At 42.2% G+C, this 22,877-nt stretch overlaps 1 protein-coding gene across 4 annotated transcripts in view; it reads right to left on the reverse strand.

Annotated features, from left to right (window-relative positions):
• cuedc1b (CUE domain containing 1b) overlaps nt 1-22,877 on the reverse strand; it is a 35,689-nt gene that overhangs the window by 2,424 nt on the left and 10,388 nt on the right. For 2 of the 4 annotated variants that reach the window (XM_028573191.1, XM_028573190.1), the window contains 9 exons: nt 22,148-22,804; nt 20,786-20,913; nt 18,620-18,746; nt 10,790-11,054; nt 7,859-7,924; nt 7,528-7,608; nt 3,466-3,559; nt 2,116-2,174; nt 1,090-1,156 (listed from right to left, as the gene is read on the reverse strand). In XM_028573191.1, coding sequence (XP_028428992.1) covers nt 1,090-1,156; nt 2,116-2,174; nt 3,466-3,559; nt 7,528-7,608; nt 7,859-7,924; nt 10,790-11,054; nt 18,620-18,746; nt 20,786-20,913; nt 22,148-22,459 — 1,199 coding nt within the window. In that variant the 5' untranslated portion in view covers nt 22,460-22,804. The remainder of the gene's footprint in view (nt 1-1,089; nt 1,157-2,115; nt 2,175-3,465; nt 3,560-7,527; nt 7,609-7,858; nt 7,925-10,789; nt 11,055-18,619; nt 18,747-20,785; nt 20,914-22,147; nt 22,805-22,877) is intronic. The other 2 variants (XM_028573192.1, XM_028573193.1) reach the window with 2 other exon arrangements.

The following is a 22,877-nucleotide window of genomic DNA, read 5'->3' on the forward strand; positions in this document are numbered from 1 at the left end:
TTGTTTCTTTTCTCAATACATGCAGACATGTGCTGGGGCCTCCCTAGATAGTGGTTTGGTCTGGAGTCGCTCCAATCTCTCATCAGTCTCACTCAGGGGCGGCTGAGACAAGTGAGACACCTAGTGGTAACATCCTGTATACCGGTCCAGTGTTTGGCTGGGAATCAAACCGGTTTGAACACTTTCACACGTCTTCATACTTGAGAAGCACAACTAGAAGAGCTGGAGCATCAACAAATATTTTTCAGATAGTAGGACGTCAATAATCGAAAAAACGCACATTGAACTAGAACGGAATTAGGAGAAACTACTTATCTTAAAACTGTAAACCGTAGCTTTGAAGCTTAGACAAAATGATAAAGTTGTATTATTACAACTATTCAACCAGACTGTTGCCTCCTGACAGATCCCAGGGAAATCTTTTTTTCCTGACCCAGTTCGATGTAACAAACACCTTTCTTCCCTCTTCGATTTAGGGCGTTTTCACACCTGTAGTTCGTTTGCTTTGGTCCAAATCAGTTGGTGATGTAGTAAACTTGGAGCGATTTGCCCTCAGTCGGTTTGGTTTCACACCTGGAAAAATCTCAAGTGTACCAAAATGAGTCCTTACAAATCAGGCAAGAACATCCAGCCCTCTTATTGGTCGGATATGTCTGGGGGAGGGAGCAAGAAAGTAAATACAGGAAGAAGGTCCTGACTCCTCCTTTGCTCTACTCTGCCGGCGTCGGTCTCCAATTTTAGCGGCAGCTGGTTTGACCACAGAGATACGAGTGACGGACGGGAAGCTTGACTGCTGTCTATTTCTGTGAGAGAAACACTGCAAGCTGCTACAGTTTGCTACTGCTAAACATCTTTGTTTGGGACAGATCCTCTCATAAATCAACCACACTATAAATATTTTTTTTCTTCAATGAAAATTAGAATGATTATTTCCTCCAGTATCATGAATCATATCGCAACTGCAAAATCAGTCAGAATAATCGCAAGTATGGAGATCTTTTCCTCATATGGTGCAGCCCTAGTTACAACATAGTCTTCACAACAGGACTCACTTAAGGCCCACCCTGGAATGACTGCGGAGTAACTTACCATATTATTGGCTCATTGCGTTGTTCTTTCTCTTCCTGAGTGTTTGCTCTTCTGGGCTGACCATCCTCTGGACACACACACACACACAAAAACAAATGAACACAGTTATTAAGGGGGTCTCCAACAACTATGCCATGTTTATTTAAATTGGTTGAAAATATTCAAAGCGCAAAAGGAGGTGGAGAGAACTTTAGACCATAAAGTTGGATTTTATTATTTTAATTTCTTTTTTTTCCCCCTCAGGTACCAGCTCAAATCTCAAAAAGATGCACATTACTTCAGCCTGACTTCGATTCCCCACTTGGTGCATCTGTGCTGGGATCCGGGTTTTTTTTGTCCTCCGCCACGCGCCATACCACACCGGGAGAGTCTCAGAAGCAGAGCATCTTGCTGCCTGACTCGCAGATTATATTGTCTCTACAAGTACTTTACAGAACAATCACGTGTTTATTAAGCTAGTATCTCCCATCACTCAAAGCACTCACACAGTTAAACTCTTTTCTGGCGTTGTCTTGATGGAAAGGATCTGTGGGGTCTATGTTTTTCCACCTCCAAGATGAATCTCTTGTTGTCCGTGGTGTTGTAGAGGAAACATATATGATATGGGGGAGGGTATTTTGGTAAATTAACTGGATAGTCCCGCTTCACGCACGCTTCTGGGACGCGCCGTGGTGCTGCTGGTGGAATATCAAACACTGACTTGTACGGCTGTGATTGCGCGCCTCCAGAACGAAGCGCTGACGCGCCGGTGGAAAACAGAGGTAAGGCTACATTCTGACAGAAAACAGGACTGCAGAACATAGTGCTTCCAAATTCATTTTGATGAGAACACAGCAGGCATGGTCACAAGTTTAACACACCACACCTGCCCACAGCCAGTAGTAAAAATTAGTAACACTATGGGGCAATGTTATGTATGGGCCTGTGACGTGATGTTTGAGGGAATATTTGGACCCACTGCACTGTAACATCGTGACAAAGCAAGCTAAAAGGTTTTACATTGTGTGGGTGAAATGCACTTCTTACCACAGGGGTTTCCCTCTACATCGTCGAGGAGATTGGCTGTAGAGTTGGCGGTGCCCAATCTGGTGAGGAGCTTAGTTAAGAACACCAAAACCCTGGCCTCTGCGAGCCCGATCACTCTCACAATGTACGGACTCACAGAAATCTGTTACGGAGGCTGATCCATGGAGTATGGAAGTGTTCTATGTAGATAATGTAAGACGTTGATGGTGAACAAACAGCACACAGACAAAACAATATGCGTCTTACGTCTGGTCGTTTCACTCATGGAGGACGACGACGTGTTGAGTTGACTTACTGCCATGTCACTTGGAATTATTGAAGCAAAATACTTTATTTGCTGAATTAAAGTATTCCCACTTTTCAACACTAAAATCACCATAGCCAAGGCCATTAACATGGGATTCAAAAGTTGAAATTATTCAGTCATTGTGTATGCCATGTTTCCCTCCTGCCCTGACTTTTCCTAAATACCTATTCTGCGCATACCAATATTGTCATAATGATAGAAAGAACAAAAAAACAAAAACAAAACATGATTAACGTTGGTACTCACTAACATGCATTTATAATCCCTTTTAATCACACTAAGGTATGGAGGCACTAAGGTGTGTCCCGAGACGGGAGCCCCGTGTGTGCACTACACGCTATAATTATCTATCTATCTATCTATCTATCTATCTATCTATCTATCTATCTATCTATCTATCTATCTATCTATCTATCTATCTATCTATCTATCTATCTAAAATAAATAGCAAAACTGCACCTTTTACACCACTAAGAGTACGGATGTGTCCGCTGCACAGCGGTTCGGCCAAAAGACAGGTCTTTCCATTCATTTTGAATGGGGATAGTGCATTTAGGCTGCGGATGGGTTTGGGAATTTTTGGTCTCAACGTAGCTTTGTGCTGCAGGTTATACACTGCTTACAAGTCAAAACAGCATCACATAGAGCCAAACAGATGGGTTTTGCAGGACTTGCTCACAGAAACCTCGGAGACTGTGTGTGTACGGAACTGAACAACACACCGTGCAAATCGCCAAACAATTAGGGCAGCGGGTGGCAAAGTATTTTTTCTATAAATAGATAGCAAAACAGCACACGTTTTGTGTGGGTTCAAGCTGTTCGATAAGCGCCCCTGCTGTGTGTGGTTCTTGCTGCTATAGGAGATTAACGCAGCGCTGTAAAGATTTAGAGTGGCGACGCGTTAATGGCCCATCAGCCAAACAAAAGGAAACAGACGCGTCGGGCTTCACAGTTATAGTACCCCTAAAGAGCCCGGCAGTTCTAGTGTAAGATCTGGCTATGTTACTATCTTACAAATCATTTTTATTGTGACCAAAGGATACGAATGGTGCTTCAGGAGCATCCTCCTTTTTGACTTTCTCCGCTTCGTCTTCTCTGAGAACGTTCTGGCAATTTCAAACAGCTTCTTTCTTGTTGCTGGAGGAGAGAAAACATCCTAGGTCATTAACTACAAACAGACAAAGACCTTAAACCGCAGGATTCTTCAAGGTAAATTTAAGACTTTTTAAAAATAGACCTTTTTAATACCACCTAGGATGAAATTTAATGCCAACTTCACGGCCATTAAATGTAAAATCAGTGTTGGATGTTAGGCTTGAGAAAAGAATGATTTACTAAGTATTGTCACATGAATTTAATAAAACATTTTATTATAATAATATTTAGCTCACAATAGCTTTGTAAGGCATGTTTGTACTCTATTAACATAAGATAAAGTGTTAGTTGCATGAAGAGCTCTTATGCTATGAAACTTAAAAACACAAAAGAAATAAGATAAAAAATAAAACGTGTGCATTATGAGGTGTCACAATTAGTTACACCTTGGCAAGATATGATAATATATAATATACCAATGTAAATGGCAATTGCTTCAGTTATCGTTTCATCCCTGCTTTAGCGTCTGAAGGCTGCTTGAAAGCAGCGGGGATAAAGAGATGGGCTCCGGTCGGTTTTTGTTCGCACCCCGGTGGTCAAATGTGCGTTGGCACGTTGTCTGCATTTCAAAACATGGCAGGCGAGTCTTCCAGCGCCGCCGTTTCATTAGCGCTAGACTGACTCGCACGCCGTTCCGCTTGTTGTGCTAATTTCAGCCCCATTGCTCTCAGCCTCGTCCGCCTGCTGGTCCGCATCTCTGGCCAGACCTTCAGACACTTGCCCATTCTAACCAATTCATTCTTGCTCACCGTGGATGGATTTATGATAAAACACCACCGTTGTTATCGTTCTACATTTATGTGATGCGCACCCCGCGTCCACGCGGGGTGCGCATCACATTTTTGACTTTTGGCCAAAAATCATATTCAAAGTTAGTTTGTTTATTAATATTCAAATATATTCGAATATTTATTAATACTATTTTGACCATTAAATGCCTTCAGTAAGACCTATATTTTTTAATCAAACTTAAGTTGTATATGTTCTGTCCACCAGAGGGCAGTGTATCAGTCAATGTCAATAGGCAGAATGTTTTCAGAAGAAAAAACACTACATTACAAACATTAAAATTGTTATTATTAAAAGTCAGACCCTGGATTAAACACAAACCGTATGCTTTCGACAGGAAGTTCGGCGCTTTCACCGTAGCCTACGTAAGTGGTCTGATGTTTAATACTTGTGCGCTGGTGTGTGCGTCGAGCCGGCGTGTGTGTGTGTGTGTCTCGAGCCGGCGTATGTGTGTGTGCATGCGTGTGTGTGTGTCGTGCCGGCGTATGTGTGTGTGCACGTGTGCATGTGTGTGTGTGGTCGCGCCGGCGTAGGAGTGTGTGCGTCGAGCCGGCGTGTGTGTGTGTGTGTGTGCACTCGTCGAGCCGGCGCGTGCGTGTGTGCGTCGAGCGGCCGTGAGTGTGTGTGTGTGCATCGAGCCGGCGTCTGCGTCGAGCCGGTGCGTGTGGGTGTCGAGCTGGCGCATGTGTTGAGCCGGCATGTGTGTGTGTGTGTGTGTGTGCGTGCGTGCGTCGAGCCGGTGTGTGTGTGTGTGTGTGTGTGTGTGTGTGTGTGTGTGTGTGTGTGTGTGTGTGTGTGTGTGTGTGTGTGTGTGTGTGTGTGTGTGTTGAGCCGGCGTGTGCGTCTGTGTGTAATAGAGTGAGAGTGACGGCGATTACCGGTAGCTTCAGAGGGAGTAGTGACTTTTGAGTCATAGCGAGAGAAACAAGGCGTCTCCCCTGTGCTTTCTGACCAAAGTGGGAAATCTGGAGCAGGAAAAGTTAACACTCTACTTAAAGCCCATGTTGCAGGTTAACCACCACTGTTGATTAATAGGTACATATAACACTTAATATATGTATATCATTGTTAAAAATGTCTCCAAATAGTGTTAAAGGCCAGTTTTTGTTGTTTTTGGTATTAGTGTTTTTTTCCCCGCAATTCGGTGATGACGTCACGTTGGGGAGACGTGTATCAGCCTGGTACTAGAACTATGGTGACTGACTGGGATGAGGAAGATGTGTTTTTACTGTCAGTGAACAGCACCAAGTGAAAGTCAATGTTTTATTTACATCTAGTGACAGTGATCATGTCGTTAGTTCAGATAAGTACCGCTAAACTTATCTAGATCTAGAAAATACAAGGCATCACTCTAGCTATGTGCTAACTTTCCAGTCCCACCTGTGAAATCCCCCGATGGTTGTAAACACAGATATGATTGATATCATGATTAGATAGCGCACGTTATGATGCTAGCCTACTAGCTCCAGTAACAACATATTTGCCTGGTGTTTATTTATAACTTGGACGGGGACGCTGTTCAGCTTTTCACAAGTTTAGACAGCTAGCTAATGCTACGCCGACGTTTCGCTAAAGTTAGCGAAACAGCGTTAGCCTAGCCGGCTAGGTAAATATTACAACTGCCTTCGGAGTTTCCTACATCTGCGTCTATGTTGTCAACGTAAGATTTGTGGCGTTAGTGCTCCTTTTGTACCATAACTCTATTGAATGAAACGTTAAACTTCGCTCATACGAGATGGTTTTTGTTAGTTAGTTAGTTAGTTAGTTAGCTACACACAAAGCTAACTGGCTATAGTTAGCCTGTACGTATGCTAGCGGACATTAGCTAACGTTGCATAGCCAGCAAGCAGCTTCGGCGAGCTAACCTCGACAGCTAACACATCCATGTGTCTCCGTTTCAAAACATCACTGCAGATTGACTGCTTTTAGCAGCAGAGGTTGATTGTGGGCAACATACTGTCGCGGTTAGCTCGCCGAAACTACTGCCAATTGCCGAAGTTGCTGGCTGGCTACGCAACGTTAGCTAATCCCGCTTGCATACGTACAGGCTAACTATAGCCAGTTAGCTTTGTGTGTAATGTTACAAAAAAAAAACATTTTGTAGGAGCGAAGCTTAATATTTCATTCAATAAAAGTATGATACAAAAGGAGCCATAACGCCACGTCGTGTTGACAACGTGGACGCAGCTCCGAAGACAGTTGTAATACCGGTATTTAACTAGCAGTCTAAGCTAACGCTGTTGCGCTAATGTTAGCAAACGTCGGCGTAGCGTTAGCTAGCTGTTTAAACTTGTGAAAAGCCGAACAGCATCCCCGTCCAAGCTGCCTTTCACTTCCCCCCCAATATTATTATACACATAATAAAAGACACATTGACTCGGTCGAGACCAAAAGCCATATTTTGCCAGATCAGTGGCAGAAACCGTGACAGTGAACCGAGACGGGGCTTTCGCCTGTCGTCTCCCCAACGTGACGTCATGCAATGCATTGTGGGGGAAAGACAAACCGCTGTAAAATAGTACCTACTTCTTCGTGTTATATTCTGTTTTGTGATACCTAACAACATCAAATACATGAATAACAGTTTAAATGTTTATTACCAACAAACATTACACGTCGCGGTGTACGTCGCCGCGACGTGTAGTTACATTTTGAAATGTGTGAAAAAGCCTCGAAATCTGAATTGAAAACATCTTTTACAAGCAAACACACAAAAAAACCACACAAAAAAGGTTAGAATATTAAGGGCTGCCTAATATTCGTTCAAATATCAATATTTTTTTAAAATATTCTAATTATATTCAAATGACGAAGTTCGGAGTCAAAGCCCTACTGTACTGTCGAATTACTGTACATCCAAGTCACAAACGGAGTAAATTGTAAAGTCCCGCACAAAGCATTTATTTATGACATTACGGTAGTTATTTCATCCTGCGAAGGGACAAGAGATAATTTAAGACATTTGTAAACGTAAAGTAATACTTTTTGAAAAGTAAGACTTTTAAAAAGGCCTTATTTTTAGAATATTGAATTTAAGACTTAAAATACTTTTAATACCCCGCGGGAACCCTGTTAAAAAAAAATAAAAATAAAAAAATAAAAAGGACAATGCAATCATTAATGAAATATCAGTTGGACTGTAAAATCGGGGGGAGACTTACATTTGCCCATGTGTTTGAGTTTGTCTCTGAACAGGGCGTCATCGGACACTGCCTCCATTGAAGCTGCAGAGTACGGTTCTCCTGCACACAGACACAGCAACACTACCCCACTGTACACTCGTGTGCTGGCACACAAAACACAACTGCAGAAGCAAGTATTTATAGAAGGATGTCGGGAGAACAAATCCTTGACACAATCAACAAATATCACAGTGAATGCATAGACACAAACACACACAAAAACACACACACAGACCTTCAGTAGAATTCAGTGTGCAAAAGACACAGTTGCAAATAGCTTGGCAGAGGAAGCTTGATGAGTGATATCTACCTGTGGAATTCTCCATACTAGATGAATGATTGGACTTTGATTTCTTTGATTCATACTTCAAGCGATCTAAAAACAGAGAGCAGATGTTATGACCACTGATGTGAGGAATCAGGATGTGATGAGCTCTGGTATAAAAATGGTACAATTCCCAGACTTATAAACCTCCATGTCTAGTGTCTAATGACAGTTGAACATACGTTTAAGCTTTGCAGTGTTGCACCATAGCAGCCAAGGCAAGACTTTTGCTTATCACCAATCCCGTCTAACCTATCTGGACTTGTCTCAGAAAGAGCCTGAATATAAGAAGCGATAGAAAGGTAGTATTCCCACAGCTGTCACAAACACTTCACTGTATTAAACTGTCTTTGTAGTGAAAAATAAAACCAGGTCCTAAGCCTGCACGAAATGAGGAACATATATGATCTATGATCACACACCATGACTTTAGATTAGGGTTGAAAGATTAATTGTTTTCAAATGGAAATTTGAAAGAATGCGATTAGCTAAGCAATTATTCAAATGTGAAATATTTAACATTTGGTTTAACATTTTTTATTCATTATTATATTTACGTTTTTTTTTTTTCATAAGATAAATGCTGGAATAATCTTACATATCACAGATTGTTTCCAGAAATGTTTTCAGTGGAGTTTTAATTTATTTTGTATCACTTACTTGAACGGAGGATGATCAGACATTTCGGTTTACAGGAAAGTACCAATTTTTTTTATTGGAATAGTTTATTATTATTATTATTGCTTTTGTGATCAATGTTCTGTGTTTGACGGTTCAATCTTCCATGCTTATTAAAAGAAAAACATTTATTGCTGCAATTCATATCTATGTTCTCATCCTTCATAGGAATATAGAGCAGTTTTGATGGTGTCTTAGGTTATAATGCTCCATGACATGTTTTATCTGTTACACAGTGAATATTGAACTTTAGCTAGCTAAATAAATAGTAAATCGAATTGTAATCGCAATATCTGGCAGAAAAATTGCTATTAGATTTATTCCTCAAATTGTTCAGCCCTACTTTAGATGAATGTTGAAGTGTGCCTTTTAGCCCATGTCAGCCTGGTTGTCTTTAAATTCAGACTGGGATTGGAATTGAATATTTTAAAAATAACTAGGCTAAATTATCTTTTTAGAGCAGCAACAATAACTTTACAACAGCAAATTATGAAATAAAAATATCTCCCTGGAAACAATCCAAAAGGTCAATAAAATAACATTCCTGACATCTAAATACTGAGTGGAGTTTAGAAAGAATGCAGATTCCAGAGATGCATTTGTCACAGACATCAGTCAGTATCAGTCCTTCCTCCTGTCTCTGCGGAGGGCCGATGACATCACGTTATTGACGTGTATAATAATTAGCCATGAGGATTTACCGCTGGAAGAGGGTTTGTGTCATTTACACCTATGCGCTAAAACCCCGGGGTAAAACCCTGCTCTAAATATACCTATTAAAACAATGGAAGCAAGGGCCTTGGTCATACACTGAAGGATGTAAGAGTATGAAAAATGGAGACATGGAATTCATTTTGTCCAAGTAAAGAAAAGAAAAGAAATAAACAAAATAAACACCAGCAATCCAAAACTATTAAACGCAACTTAACACAGCCACTGGGACACTTCAATATATAAAAAGACTAACGGAATGACAATATATATTTTTCATTCAAATTGAAAACTAGTTTTTTTTTGTTAACACTCAAATAATCATCTTTTAGGTGATTAAATGTTCACAGCATAAATCAGCCAGTGTGTGAAAGACTGAGTGCTGAGCGAGCCAGAGAGGAGCTCGTGACACTCAAAACACACACGCATTAGTTGGTTTTAGGGAGGTAAAAAGGGTTCCATTTGATCAGGAACTGTATATTCAAATTCAAAATTGAGTCAACAAGAGACGGTAAACAAAAAGGTGGGGAGGGAGAGCATTTTCCTCGCCAATGTACGGTCTCTGGCAAACAAAAGGGATTATGGACTGCAACATCATGATTTTCAGGGAAACATGGTAAACGTGGCGTTTCTGGATAGTGCCATTGAGCTAAAAGGAACGCTACATTCTCAGAGACCTGATCACGTCTACAGGGGATATTTGGGGACCACGGAGTAACCTTGTGTGGCCACGCGCCATTCAGGCCATGCTTAATGTCGAACCCTGTGTGTGGTTTGTAGTCACTTTTAAGTTTCATTACTTAGACAAAAAATTTATTCCAAAGAGACAAGCATAGGACTCTAGCATCGAGGCAAATCATGGCAATAAAAGCACATAAAAAACAAAAGGCTTTTAAAAAAGGTGCCCTGTGGAGTTCTTATAATCAAAAGTTATGTTTACATTCAGCGTTACTCACTAAAACCCATTGTGTGCAGCTTGAGATTTAAAGCTTTAGTGTGTAACTTTTTGATATCAATGAACGTCCGTTACATTCAAGCCATTGCCAAATGAGTTGCTACAAAGCTAATTAAGACTATCAGCTCCACAGTCTCTGTATTTCTCAGTATGACTATGTTCAGAATGTCATTTTTGTTGCTAGGAATGTGTATAGGGTCAAGTGCCAACAACTAACAATTGAAATAAAAAATTTGTGTGTGTGTGTGTGTGTGTGTGTGTGTGTGTGTGTGTGTGTGTGTGTGTGTGTGTGTGTGTGTGTGTGTGTGTGTGTGTGTGTGTGTGTATTACAGGCCTAGTAGGAGCATGTAGTGTGCAGGTCAAAAACTCCACAGGGAACCTTTCATGACAGCAACCTTAAAGAACTTGTCAGGATCTCAATAATATCTGTTAAGTATCTCACAACCAAATGTTTCCATTCTAGGCATTATTTCCAGTGACTATTACCCTGTGTATAACACTGCCACCACCTTCATGCTGACATAATGGGCAGAATTTCTGTGTGTGAAATGAACAGCTGTCCACAGTCCTACCTCTCTCCAAGGCGATGAGGAACTCGCGGTTGCGCTGCAGCTCTCTCATAAACTCCTCATTCTGCAGGAACAGGGCGATGCGCTCGTCCTCCAGATACTGCTTCAGCTTCTTGTCTTGCTCGGTAGCTCCACTTGTCAAATCGGGACCTCCGGTGGTCCCTGCGGCTCCAGACAGAGAACCAGACGGCGCGGTCCACTGGCTTATTGAAGAAACGGAGGAAGACGATGAGGATGAAGGCTGGGAAAGACTGCTCTGGGAGCTCTGCTGAGGCAAAGACAGGAGAGGGGATTGGTGAGCACCAGGACGACATTTGTCACTTTAGAGAAAAGATGAATATCAATCTCACGTCGGTGTGTTAAATATAGAGCTGAAGTCAGCATGTAGTTAGCCTAGATTAGCATTCAGACTGGAGGCAGAGGAAACAGCTGGCTTGGCCCTGTCTGAAGTAAAAAATAAAACTAAATAAAAAGAGAATACACCCACCAGCACCTCTACAGTTCACTAATAAAACACCTATACTAGACATAGGTCTAATTTACAGGGGGGGATGGGGGGTTTACAACCCCCGCCCCAAATAATCCGTTCTGGGCTTTTTCCAAAGTTTTTGTTGCTTTTAGGACATTTACAATTTACAATGTTTTTGTGATTTTTTTTGTTTTTGGGACAATTTTTCTCAGTTTGTGTTGCCTTTGTTTTTGTCGGCCGTTTTCCCCCCAAAGTTTTTGTCGCTTTTCTCAATACACACAGACATGTCCCTGGACCTCCCTAGATAGTTGGAGAGCTCAACCACCCCCCAACCTTGAACCCAAACGCCCTTGATAACTAGACATACTGTATACTAATCCCTGGGCTTATGACTGGATCATATCTGGTGTTACAACCCCGCTCGTTAGGGGAAAGGGAAGCAACATAAACCAGATGTTTTTGGTAAATTTAAGTTATTTATTAACATACGATTTTTGAAGGGATTAACAAAAATCACAGGTGCATAAACTACCAAGGAAAGGAAGGGCCTGTAGGTGGCGTTTAAAACAAAGAAACCAATATAACCAAAAGAGTCTCTTTAAAACAAGAGTTAAACTACTAAACAGAAACAAAACCTCACTATTTAGTTTAAACTTTAAAACAAAGCCATATCTTGTCTGCAACCATTTTGTCAAAAGGTACATGACAGACAGACAGACAGGATAGATAGATAGGATAGATAAATATACATACATACACTTTTTGTGCATGTTATAGGTTTAAAAAGTAAAAAAAGCCCACCCCAAAAAGCACTTACCATCTTTCAGAGAAAAAACACTGTTCACAAACTGCTCCAAACCGAACAATTGTAGTCCAGCTAGGGCTGGGAGATATGGCAAAAAATATGATCATGATAATTTTCTTCCATGTTGATCAATATCGATATTTATCACGATATATAATTTGATAATGCTGCCAGTTTGAAGAGTATCCTGATAATAACTGAAACCTGAAGAAACCGGAGGGTTCATTAGTTATAATTTAGAATATAGTTTAACATAAAAAAATAGAATAACATAATGTAACATTTAACTGTGCAAACTAGGGATGCACCGAAATGAAAATTCTTGGCCGAAACCGAAAGCCGAGAAAGAGGAAACCAAGGCCGAAAACCGAAACACCGAAAGAAATTATGCCAATTATTAGTACCATTGCATTTATGGCTATGACTGTGTACTAACTTTACTAAAATCAAGGCATTGCAATTGTATAAATTAATATTAAAGTTTAATTAAAAAAATATCTAGCAGAAATATGGCTACAATCTGATAGTCACATGAAGTATATAGTAGCCTAAGAACAGAATAGCTTACCTATTATTATTATTATTATTAGGGGTCCAAGCCCGAGTCTGGAAGAAACGGCGTGTAGCAATAGCTACGCCGTTCGCACAGCAGGGCTGTGGAACCCTATTGTTTTTCTAAGGATTTTTCTTCTTCTTCTTCTTCTTCTTACTTATTATTCTTCTCCGCCTAAAACTCCGACTGCAGCCTAAACCGTACATAGTGGGGAGTTGCCATTTTCAGGACTGGTCCCAAACCCCGCAAGGACCTCAGTTGCAAAAATTGACCCATTTCCACCACTAGGGGGCGCTACAACTACAAAAAGTTTATATCTCATGAACGGCTCATCCGATTTATACGAAATTTGACACGTACCTTCTGGGGCCAATCTTGAGGCCATCCCTAGAATAGAGTACCGAGGGGTCAAAGTGGGCGTGGCCTATGGGACCCAATGTGATCCAACTCTAGATTCACCACTTACACTAATGTGAACAACTTTAAATTTACAGGGTAGATGGACAATGGGCCGTGGATCACACCTACCACAAATTACACATGTGGACCACTAGGTGGCGCTGTAATGGTTTTTTGTCATTACCTCCCACAATACACATCACACATTAGAAATTCTTACATCCACGTGTTCCTTGAATCAAGCTGAATTGCCTGATATAGGCCCCCGCCCATTTTCGGCGCATAAAGTTTTTTTTTTTTTTTTGCAGTATCGGCAGCGTGCAAAACCAACTTTCGCAAACTCGTCCTAGGCCGTTCGACCGATCTGCACGAAACCTGGTAGTTAGCATCTCCAGATGGACCTGACAAAAAGTTATGGAAATCGTTTTGCTACGTTGAAGTATGCCAATTTGACAACCAAACAAATTGTCCTAGTTAGCTACGACACACGTATCATATCATATCTCGGTTAAATTTAAAGTTATCACCAAATGACTTGAGATCCTTGTTCAACATTCCACTACGATGCTGTGTACCAAATTTGGAGAAGATCGGCCTTTAGGGGGTGCTATAAGCAACGTTTATTTGTTTTCCCGCCAATTTTCTTAGTACATTTCAAAGGGAAATTTGCTATTGCAATATCTCTGCCACAGTAAAAGCAATCAACACAAAATTTGTGGTGCTCTTTCGGGATGGCGTTCTGAGGCGCTGTACCAAATGTGGCGAAGATCGGCCTTTAGGGGGCGCTATACGCAATGTTTATTTGTTTCGCCCACTAACTCAATGCATTTAAATGGAAAATTTGCAATTGCGATATCTCTGCCACAGTAAAAGCAATCAACACAAAATTTGTGGCGCTCGCTCGGCATGGCGTTCCGAGGCGCTGTACCAAATTTGGCGAAGATCGGCCATTAGGGGGCGCTATAGTCAACATATGTTTTATATACCAGTTTGGGCCTTTTAATCCATTCTGAGGTCGAGCATGTTGTATGCAACGCCAAACGGCACTTCTTAATAATAATTTTATAACTTCATAATCATAAATAGTCGAAGCGTAGGGTCTTTTGGAGCTAAAAGCTAAAAGTTGCCCTTTTCTGCTGGTGTTTTCTTTGTCTTCCTAGCCCTTACACAAGGTTTTGCGTCCAGCCTTGAAGTCCAGAGTTTTTCGGGTATTTTTTAAATTAATCCATACTGTTATATCCAAGATTGATACACTGTGTGTAAGAAATCTTAATAGTTTGTCCATTATGAGTTATAATGTTCAATATGTTTATTTTTCCACCGGATAACTCAAAATATATAGAACTGTAGACGCGTTGCTCGTTGGGCATGCCGCTCTGAGGATTTGTACCAAATTTTGCAAAGATCCGCCATTAGGGGGCGCTATAATCAACGTACAAGTGTTTTGCCCTGTTAATCAATGTTAATGGAATATTTGCAATGGGAATGTTTCACAGACCTTGCAGCTCACACTTCTCAATATTTAGTGATGTTTACCTTCTACTGAGTTGAAAGCCTACTTTACGGCTTTATTATCGACTTAATAGGCGCGTGTGCTCGTGTCGGCCGCTGTCCATTTCCTAAGGTTTTGAAATGCAAACAACTTTACCATACTCAATGTAAATAATCAGGACTTTTAGCGTGTATAGAGCCAGCATATTTCCACCAGACTACATGTAAATAATCAAAACTTTTAGCGTGTATACAGCCAGCATATTTCCACCAGACTCCATGTAAATAATCAGGACTTTTAGCGTGTATAGAGCCAGCATATCTCCACCAGACTCCATGTAAATAATCAGGACTTTTAGCGTGTATAGAGCCAGCATATCTCCACCAGACTCCATGTAAATAATCTGCAACGGCAATGTACTGCAGACATCGCAACTCACACCGTATCGCTGACCGTGCGCATCAAACCTATCGATAGCCACCAATGTTTGCCACCCCCCCCCCATACGTAATGCTTCTGTTCCCGCATTGGCACTGCTCCCCGGATTATCGGGGCGACTGTATGGATTTGCAACGGCACTTTTTAACATTTATGTCACTTTCTTCTGACATTTTGTCACTTTAACATTTCTGTCACCTTTTCTGACAATTCTGCCACTTTTTAACATTTGTGTCACATGTTTCAACGTTCTTTGTCACTTTTTAACATTTTTGTCACTTTTTCTGACAGTTGTTACTTTTTAACATTTGTGTCACATGTTTCAACGTTCTTTGTCACTTTTTAACATTTGTGTCACTTTTTCTGACATTTTTGTCACTTTTTAACTTTTATCAGTTGTTTTTTCATCAAATGTTATAAAATTGAATAAAACACCCAAATTCAATGAAAGTAGTGAACTGATCATTCATTTTACATGTGAAGAGCGTTGTACGGAACCATCCACATTGTTTTTTTGGACAATTTGTTTGAAAGAAAACCCAAATTTCAGGGTACCCCAGACCTCGTGCATCAAACCTCTCGATATTCACCAACGTTTCTCCCCCCTACGTAATGCATCAGGTCCCGCATTGGCGCAGCTTCGCGGGTCATCAGGGGCGACTGGCCCAACTCCCCGGGGCGTCGCAAGCAACTGGCATCAAAGGCGAATGCCATCGTAGGCGAATGGCATCGGAGGCGAATTGCATCGAAGGCGAAAGGCATCGGAGGCGAATGGCGTCGGAGGCTTGGGCCCCGTCGTAACTGCTTGCAGTTCTAGTTATTATTATTATTATTATTGGCACTTTCTTGCAGGATTTCAATGACAACGAGGGTGCATGCCCCTCATCTGGTGCAGAGAGACAAGTCTTTTTTTCTGCGCTCTGATCTCCTCCTGCGCTGGGCGCTGCTCCGTCTCCACGCGGGTTCTCCGCATCCATCGCGGCCTGGATCATTTCTCGTGCGCCCTGCTTTATTTCCGCATCCAAGTAATGGTCTCTATAACGCGGATCAAGTACAGTCACGATGACGTGCAGAGGATCCAAATAGATCTCACTGAAACGTGTGCTGACAGACTCTAAGAGCGTACTTTTCATCGTTTTCACTCCGTGGTCCGTCTCAACCTCTTTGCTTAGGAGACGCTTTGCAGGTGGAACGGGTAGGCTACTGACACACGTGCAGGTCGCGGTTTCGGTTTGCGTCATCACAACATTTCGGCCGTATTGTTTCGGGGATCAAAGTATTTTGGCCGAATATTCGGTGCATCCCTAGTGCAAACATGGCTTTGTTTAGAATATACTTTGTGATAAAAGAATATATTGAATAAAATCTAAATGTAAACATTTAACTTGGCAAACATGCTTTATCTGCCTTAACAAAACAGTAGTAAGTTAGTAATGTAAATGCAAATAAAAGCTGCGACTACTATCACGTTCACTTTTCATATTGGGCAATGACACGACTGATTGTTGTTTTTCAGCCCCGTTGCCGGTTGGCAAAAAACTTTTGGTGCGCATTACTGCCACCTTCTGAAAAGGAATGGCGTTAATTTCTGCTGTGTGATAGGCTGTTAGATCTATCCATTGAGTAAAATTTGTCCAATCATCGTTATCGACCTGAATTTTAATGCAATCCCATAATCAAGATCATTTTATTGCCCGGCCCTAAGTCCAGCCTTTACTTCTGTGACAAACGTGCGTCACTTTGTAACAAACGTTATAATGCTTGCCTAGCTGCAAGCGCTGCACACCCTCAAACTCTGCGTCTGACTGGCTAGTAGTCCTTACCTAGGTACTGCGCATGTGCGACTCCCAAAAAAAGATGGTACAGAAGTGAGATGCCTCACTCTGTAGCTAAAACAGAGACCTCAATTTTTTTGAAAATTAAACCATGTAAACCTATTCTGATATAACTTCCAAATACAATTATGAACCTGAAAATGAGAATAATATGAGCACTTTAATGCAGTGCAGGTAATGCACTTCAGACCTCTCAAATCAATCTGCACACTTAAACACTCAAACCGCATTACCATAATATAACACTGATAAATATTAATTTAGACTTGAGGTTTACTGTGACGGACTACACAACTCAAACATGGTTCTAAATGATTTCCGTAATGGATGGAAATAAATGGAAACTGGAATGCCTGGAGTCAAAAGTCTTATAAAGTCAAACTTAGAGAAGACAATTGACGGTCATTAGGTTTATTTTGTGTAAACAGAAAAACAGAGCTCTTAGTTTAATTTTTACAAGACCCCACTGCAGGATCCAGCCCAGGTGGTAGATAGATAGATAGATAAATGACCTCTTGACAATAAATGAGCTGGCTTTCCCTCAGGGATTTGCAAACCTGGTGGCCCACCAGGCCTAAGTTGCCCCACACCAGGCCTCAGCCACTGGGAATGATTGTTTAATGTATTTTAAGATGTTTTTATTATTTATAACTACAGTTGTTTTTTTTTATGGCTTGGTTGGAAACTTCTGTTATCACAGAAACGATTGGGCTCTACATTAATGCTGCCATCAGTCTGGGACTGGCCCCAGCTGGGCCGTTGTCGGAAAAAAACGATTGCCACCGGGATAAACAACTTTTCTGGGGGAAACCCTGATGAGTAGGGCTGGGCATCGTTCAAAATCTTTCGATCCGGTGCCAATTTCGATACCTCAGTTTTGATGCCGGTTCCTAACGATAGTTTTTTTGATACCATAGGTTTTAAAATCCATTTCAACATCAACAAACACACATTTAACACAAAGCTTTTATTTTCCACCTTAATTGTGAATCAAAACGGTTATCAAAATTTTAAAGAATTCTGGTAAAACTGCTCACTCAGAGTAACATTATTAAAAGTGCCTTGCCTTGCAAGCTCAGCCTGTCAGTCAGTCATCAGGGCAGATAAACCACCGTTGTGCCTGCTTGTCTAAGAGGAAGTGTAACGTCAACAGCACAGCGACCGCTTTCGGCTCGCCATCAATATCATATCGCAAACACTGTCTGCATGAAGTTTTGAAAAACTGTAACCACACTTGAAACCACTTTATCGGTATTGCCGTGACTCTGTGACTTCAACAAAACTGCAGACAGCCTCTCCGTGTGCGTCGGTCGGAGCTCTGCTCTGTGTCAATATGCAGAGAGGACAGATAAGCTTGCGCTTACGCGCTCAGACGATTTGGAACTGAAATTTGGCACCAAAAGATAAATAATTTTTTGATACTCATAGGATTGGAGTATTTTTTTCGGTGCCATAAAATAATCGATGTTTGGTACCCAGCCCTACTGATGAGCCAGCCTGTTAACACAAACTAACAGTCAGTGATTGATGAGCCAAGATATCTAAGTTTCTAAATTGCAAAGAAAGCCCTTACTGTAGAGTAGGTCAACAACAATTGGCCGGCCGTCATTTGTTTAATAAGCCACTGTACCTAGTTAATGTAGCTTTGGCATATGCCTTTTGGCCAGCTCATGTTTCTGTTTATGAAGCACTTTGTTTGGAACCAACCAAACAAAGCTACGCTGTATTTTATAATGTAAATGGATATTTTCTGACTTATTACAAAATTAAGATTTAAGTACATTTTGACAAAGAACTAAGAAACCAAATGCAAACACTTAACATCTGTATGCGGACATTTACCTTAATGCTGTCCAACTGCTGTGGCAGGATCCGCAGAAAATCGTCCGGGAGATTCCCGAGCAAAGGAGGGTTCCAGTTCCGGTAGCTTCTGACCTGCTGGTGACCTGGAGGCGGCTGGGCTTCAAATCTATGAGAGCCCATAGACAGGACACATTAGTAACTCTACCAACTGCATTAGGTACATTATCAACTTACCTCTAGCTATCTCAAACTTCCTTCAATTATTTACATCCTTTAAATTGCCCACTCACACCTCGGAATCACCTAGGATGGCCAGAGAAAGGGAAGTTTGATTCACATATTTCATTAACAGAAAAAAGAACCTATGAAGAGACACGATGAGATCAAAGCATGCCTGATCCCACACACACACCTTGAAGAGCAGGCTGTTGTGTGGCTGTGTTGAGCCTTTAATGACCCTCAGAGACTTTCTAGAGGCACTGCTGGATGTATAGTTCCTGCAGGCTGGGCAGCTCACAGCCAGTAATGTGCTGAGTAGACACACACACACACACACACACACACACACACACACACACACACACACACACACACACACACACACACACACACACACACACACACACACACACACACACACACACACACACACACACACACACACACACACACACACACACACACACACACACACACACACACACACACACACACACACACACACACACACAGCGGGAGGTGTTCAGAAATCCAGCGGCAGTCCCGCGCAGGGCTCTGGGTGAATCCCAATTGCAAAACTACTTAAAGAATTGGTACAGAATTTGGTATAGCCATGGCTCCAATTTGATGCAATCAATGAATTTTTCCCCTCACTTTTCATCTAGCATCCCCATCAGCTCAAAAGGTCACCATGTCCAAGAGAGCAAAACTCCAAGACCATCAGCCAATTCAGGTGCATTGAGGGGAAGATTTTCTTCTCAGTCATAGTGAGAAGGATGACCACCTACTTGATGAAGAATGGCTACATCGATACTAGCTGCCAGAAGGCGGGGGTCCCAGGTTTCCCGGGCTGCGTGGAACAGGCCACCATGATTTGGGAACAGATCCAGACGGCTAAGCTAAGTTTATCCCCCGCATTATGGACCAACAAATCCAAAGTCTAGGAAGGCATCCAACCTCTTAGACAAGGAGATGGGGAAGACCATCCTTCAGCAGGCCTGTCCAAGATCCACTCATGCCAGCTACCTGGAAAGTACAAGGCGTGGTGTTATCACTTCACCGTGTACCTGCAGGAAGTGTGGCCTCTCAAGCTGTATAAAGTCACCTCATCAGCCGTGAGCGGGATGGATGCTAAAGCCAACTTGGTGATCTGCAAATTACTAGAGCTCCCACGGTGCTTCTCAACAACACACCTGTATGGGTGGAACGCACACCCTTAAAATCCATTACTCTCACATACAGGCAAGAGATGGCAAGGTGACGATGCTGAGGCACAGCGCGCATGAGACGTGAAGGATGCCTGGTAGTGACAGAAAGAAAATGGAGGGCAAATGAGCAGACTGCATCACCAGAGGCAAGCCACAGGAGTCCAACGGGGAGCCAACAGATGGTGACGGTAATGGAAAATTGACTCATTTATATAGCGTTTTTCTAGTCTCAGTGACCACTCAAATCACTCAATCATCCATTCATACAGTGGTGGCCATTATACAATGTGCCACTTGCTCATCAGATAAACAGCCAAGGTACACTGGGACACTTCGACAGGACTGCAGGAATCTGCAGATACCGTCAGCAGGACACCAGCAGTCACCATGGGTGGAGAATCGAGGTGTAGCTAGGCAGGCAGCTCCATTTTCCTGGAGAAATCTGTAGCACTACACTGCGGCCGAACATGGTGCAGTGGGCTGCGTCCACAATATCAGTGCGGCTGGTTGAGTTTTTGGAGGCAGCCCATTAAAAGGAAGAAGGCAAAGATATTTTTTTTCTGCATTTCTGCTTAATTGGATAGTGATAGCTTTGAGACAGACAGGAAAGGCAGCAAAGGGCCCAGGCTGAAATGTTGCGTATATCCAAAAGTTGAATCTGTCTAAACTTTTCGCGCGGGCCACTGCATTTTTATTCCGCTTTAGAACCAAAAAACCTTTAAAGTGGCTCTTACGGCCTCAGCTCCATCTATGTAAGAGTCCACTACATCTCTCTTACCTTGGCGGGGGTGTTGGTGGGGCTTCTGGGTATTTCCTGTCATAAATGTGCATATCATATGTTGGCGGAGAGTAGACTGGAGGTGGTTCCTCGTCTGAACTGTCAGGTTCCAGTGTTCTCTCCAGAATCTAGAAAGAAACAGACAGACCAACACAAGCCTCGTTTCATGCACTTGAATTTAGCAAGAATTCCACTTTGATTCCATTTGGAGTCAATTATTTGTTTTATTTTGAATTGTGGAGGTTTGGACATTTGATGCACATGAGGTTAACATGTCTGACTACAACGACACAGAGCAGCATCTAAATGAGTAAGTTTCCAACGCTGATTTGACTATTTGTTAAATTGAGACACATCCATGCTGAAGACAAACTGCAATCTTACTACTGAGCCTGTCCTTTTAGTGCAGTCAGAAATGAGCCCTAGGACACACACAGACACAAAAAGCAGGAAGCATTTTCATGCCTGAGTGTTTTGATCGTTTGTTATGGGGGATACAGAAAGGAATTGCATTAGGAAATACATTATAGTTTAATGCTCAGGTTGGGATCAAATTCTGTTTTTTCAAAATCAATTGGTGCTTGGGTCAGCAGGTCATGAAGCCGTGGGTCACTGCCCTGTGACTGAATAGCCAGCAGACTAATTATGCTTCGAGGTAATGTATGACGTCGCGCCTGTTACATCATACATACAATACATCATCAAAAGGTTTATTTCATACCAAAGATTGTTGGGATCGTATGCTATGAGCTAAGAGAGAATTCTCAGCGAAAAACGGATTTCTGAGGATTTTATTATGCATCAGAGCTCCATGTGCATGATGTTACATTTAAGGACTGTCGCCAATGTGTATTTTAATTATTATCCCTCATCTCGAAATGTTTATCTGTCAGGGACCCTACCGGTAATAATTGAAATAGGGGGTTTGGTTTATATTGTCAATCACCCCATCAAGCTGGGCTTGCATTAGATTCCCCTGTGGTTCTGGTGCTCTAGGATCATTTCAGTTAGGGCTGGGAAATATATCATATCGATGTATGTGACTAGATATAGTTTTAGATTTTGGATATCGTAATATGGCATAAGTGTTGTCTTTTCCTGGTTTTAAAGGCTGCATTACAGTAAAGTGATGTAATTTTCTGAACTTACCAGACTGTTCTAACTATTCTATAATTTACCTTGGCCCACTTAGTCATTGGATCCACATTATTGATGATTATTCATCTAAAATTTCATCGGGAAAATAGGTCGTGAAAGCACCAATTGTCAACCCTACAATATCGTCGCAATATCGATACATTTGGTCCAGTTATCGTGAGATCAGATTTTTTTCCATATCGCCGAGCCCTACTTTCCACTGACCTCTGCTGGGATGCTGTCATCAGAGTCTGAGCTGTCATCGGAGCCCTGTCCGTCAATGCTCATCTGGAGCAGCTGGTCGATCGTGGCGTCCACCGCCCCGTTGTTGGAGCGCAGCACGCACTCAATCACCTCATAGTCCATGGAGGGGAACATGGTCTTGAAGTCCTCCATGGCCTGGTTGAACTCCAGGCGTCGGACCTGCCGGCTGGACCTGCTGTTGTTGAGCTGCCCCTGCCCACCGCTGCCCCCACCACCACCTCCGCTGCTTCCGGAGCCTCCATTGCTGCTGCTGCGCTTGAACAGGCTAGTCATCCTCAGGGCCCGGCTGCCTCGGCTGCTGCCAACCTACCGATAGGATGGCTCTTCTTTTCGGTCACCAACACAAGCACTTTGGCCACTTCAGTCTCACTTGCTTTCCACTTTTCTCCCACTCAGTTTCTCATTCTACCACAAAACATGGCAGCCTTTTGAAAGGAGTTTAGAAAAACTTGTTCCCCCCCACCCCCCACCCCAATGCTACTCGTTATTCTGCTGCATCCGGCATGGCTGACTGCATTACAGGCGAGCAGGGACGGGATGAGACAGGTGGTCACCAGGTAAAGATTAGAGTCAGAATCCGTCAGGAAACCCACATAGCTACATCATAGTCATCAGCACCTACAGAGAGAGACCACATACAGAGAGTTAGTAAGAGCTAGTAACACAAATTGTATATAGTTCTGTTACCTAT

The sequence above is a fragment of the Perca flavescens genome, chromosome 3, assembly GCF_004354835.1.
Source record: "Perca flavescens isolate YP-PL-M2 chromosome 3, PFLA_1.0, whole genome shotgun sequence".
Taxonomy (NCBI): Eukaryota; Metazoa; Chordata; class Actinopteri; order Perciformes; family Percidae; genus Perca; species Perca flavescens.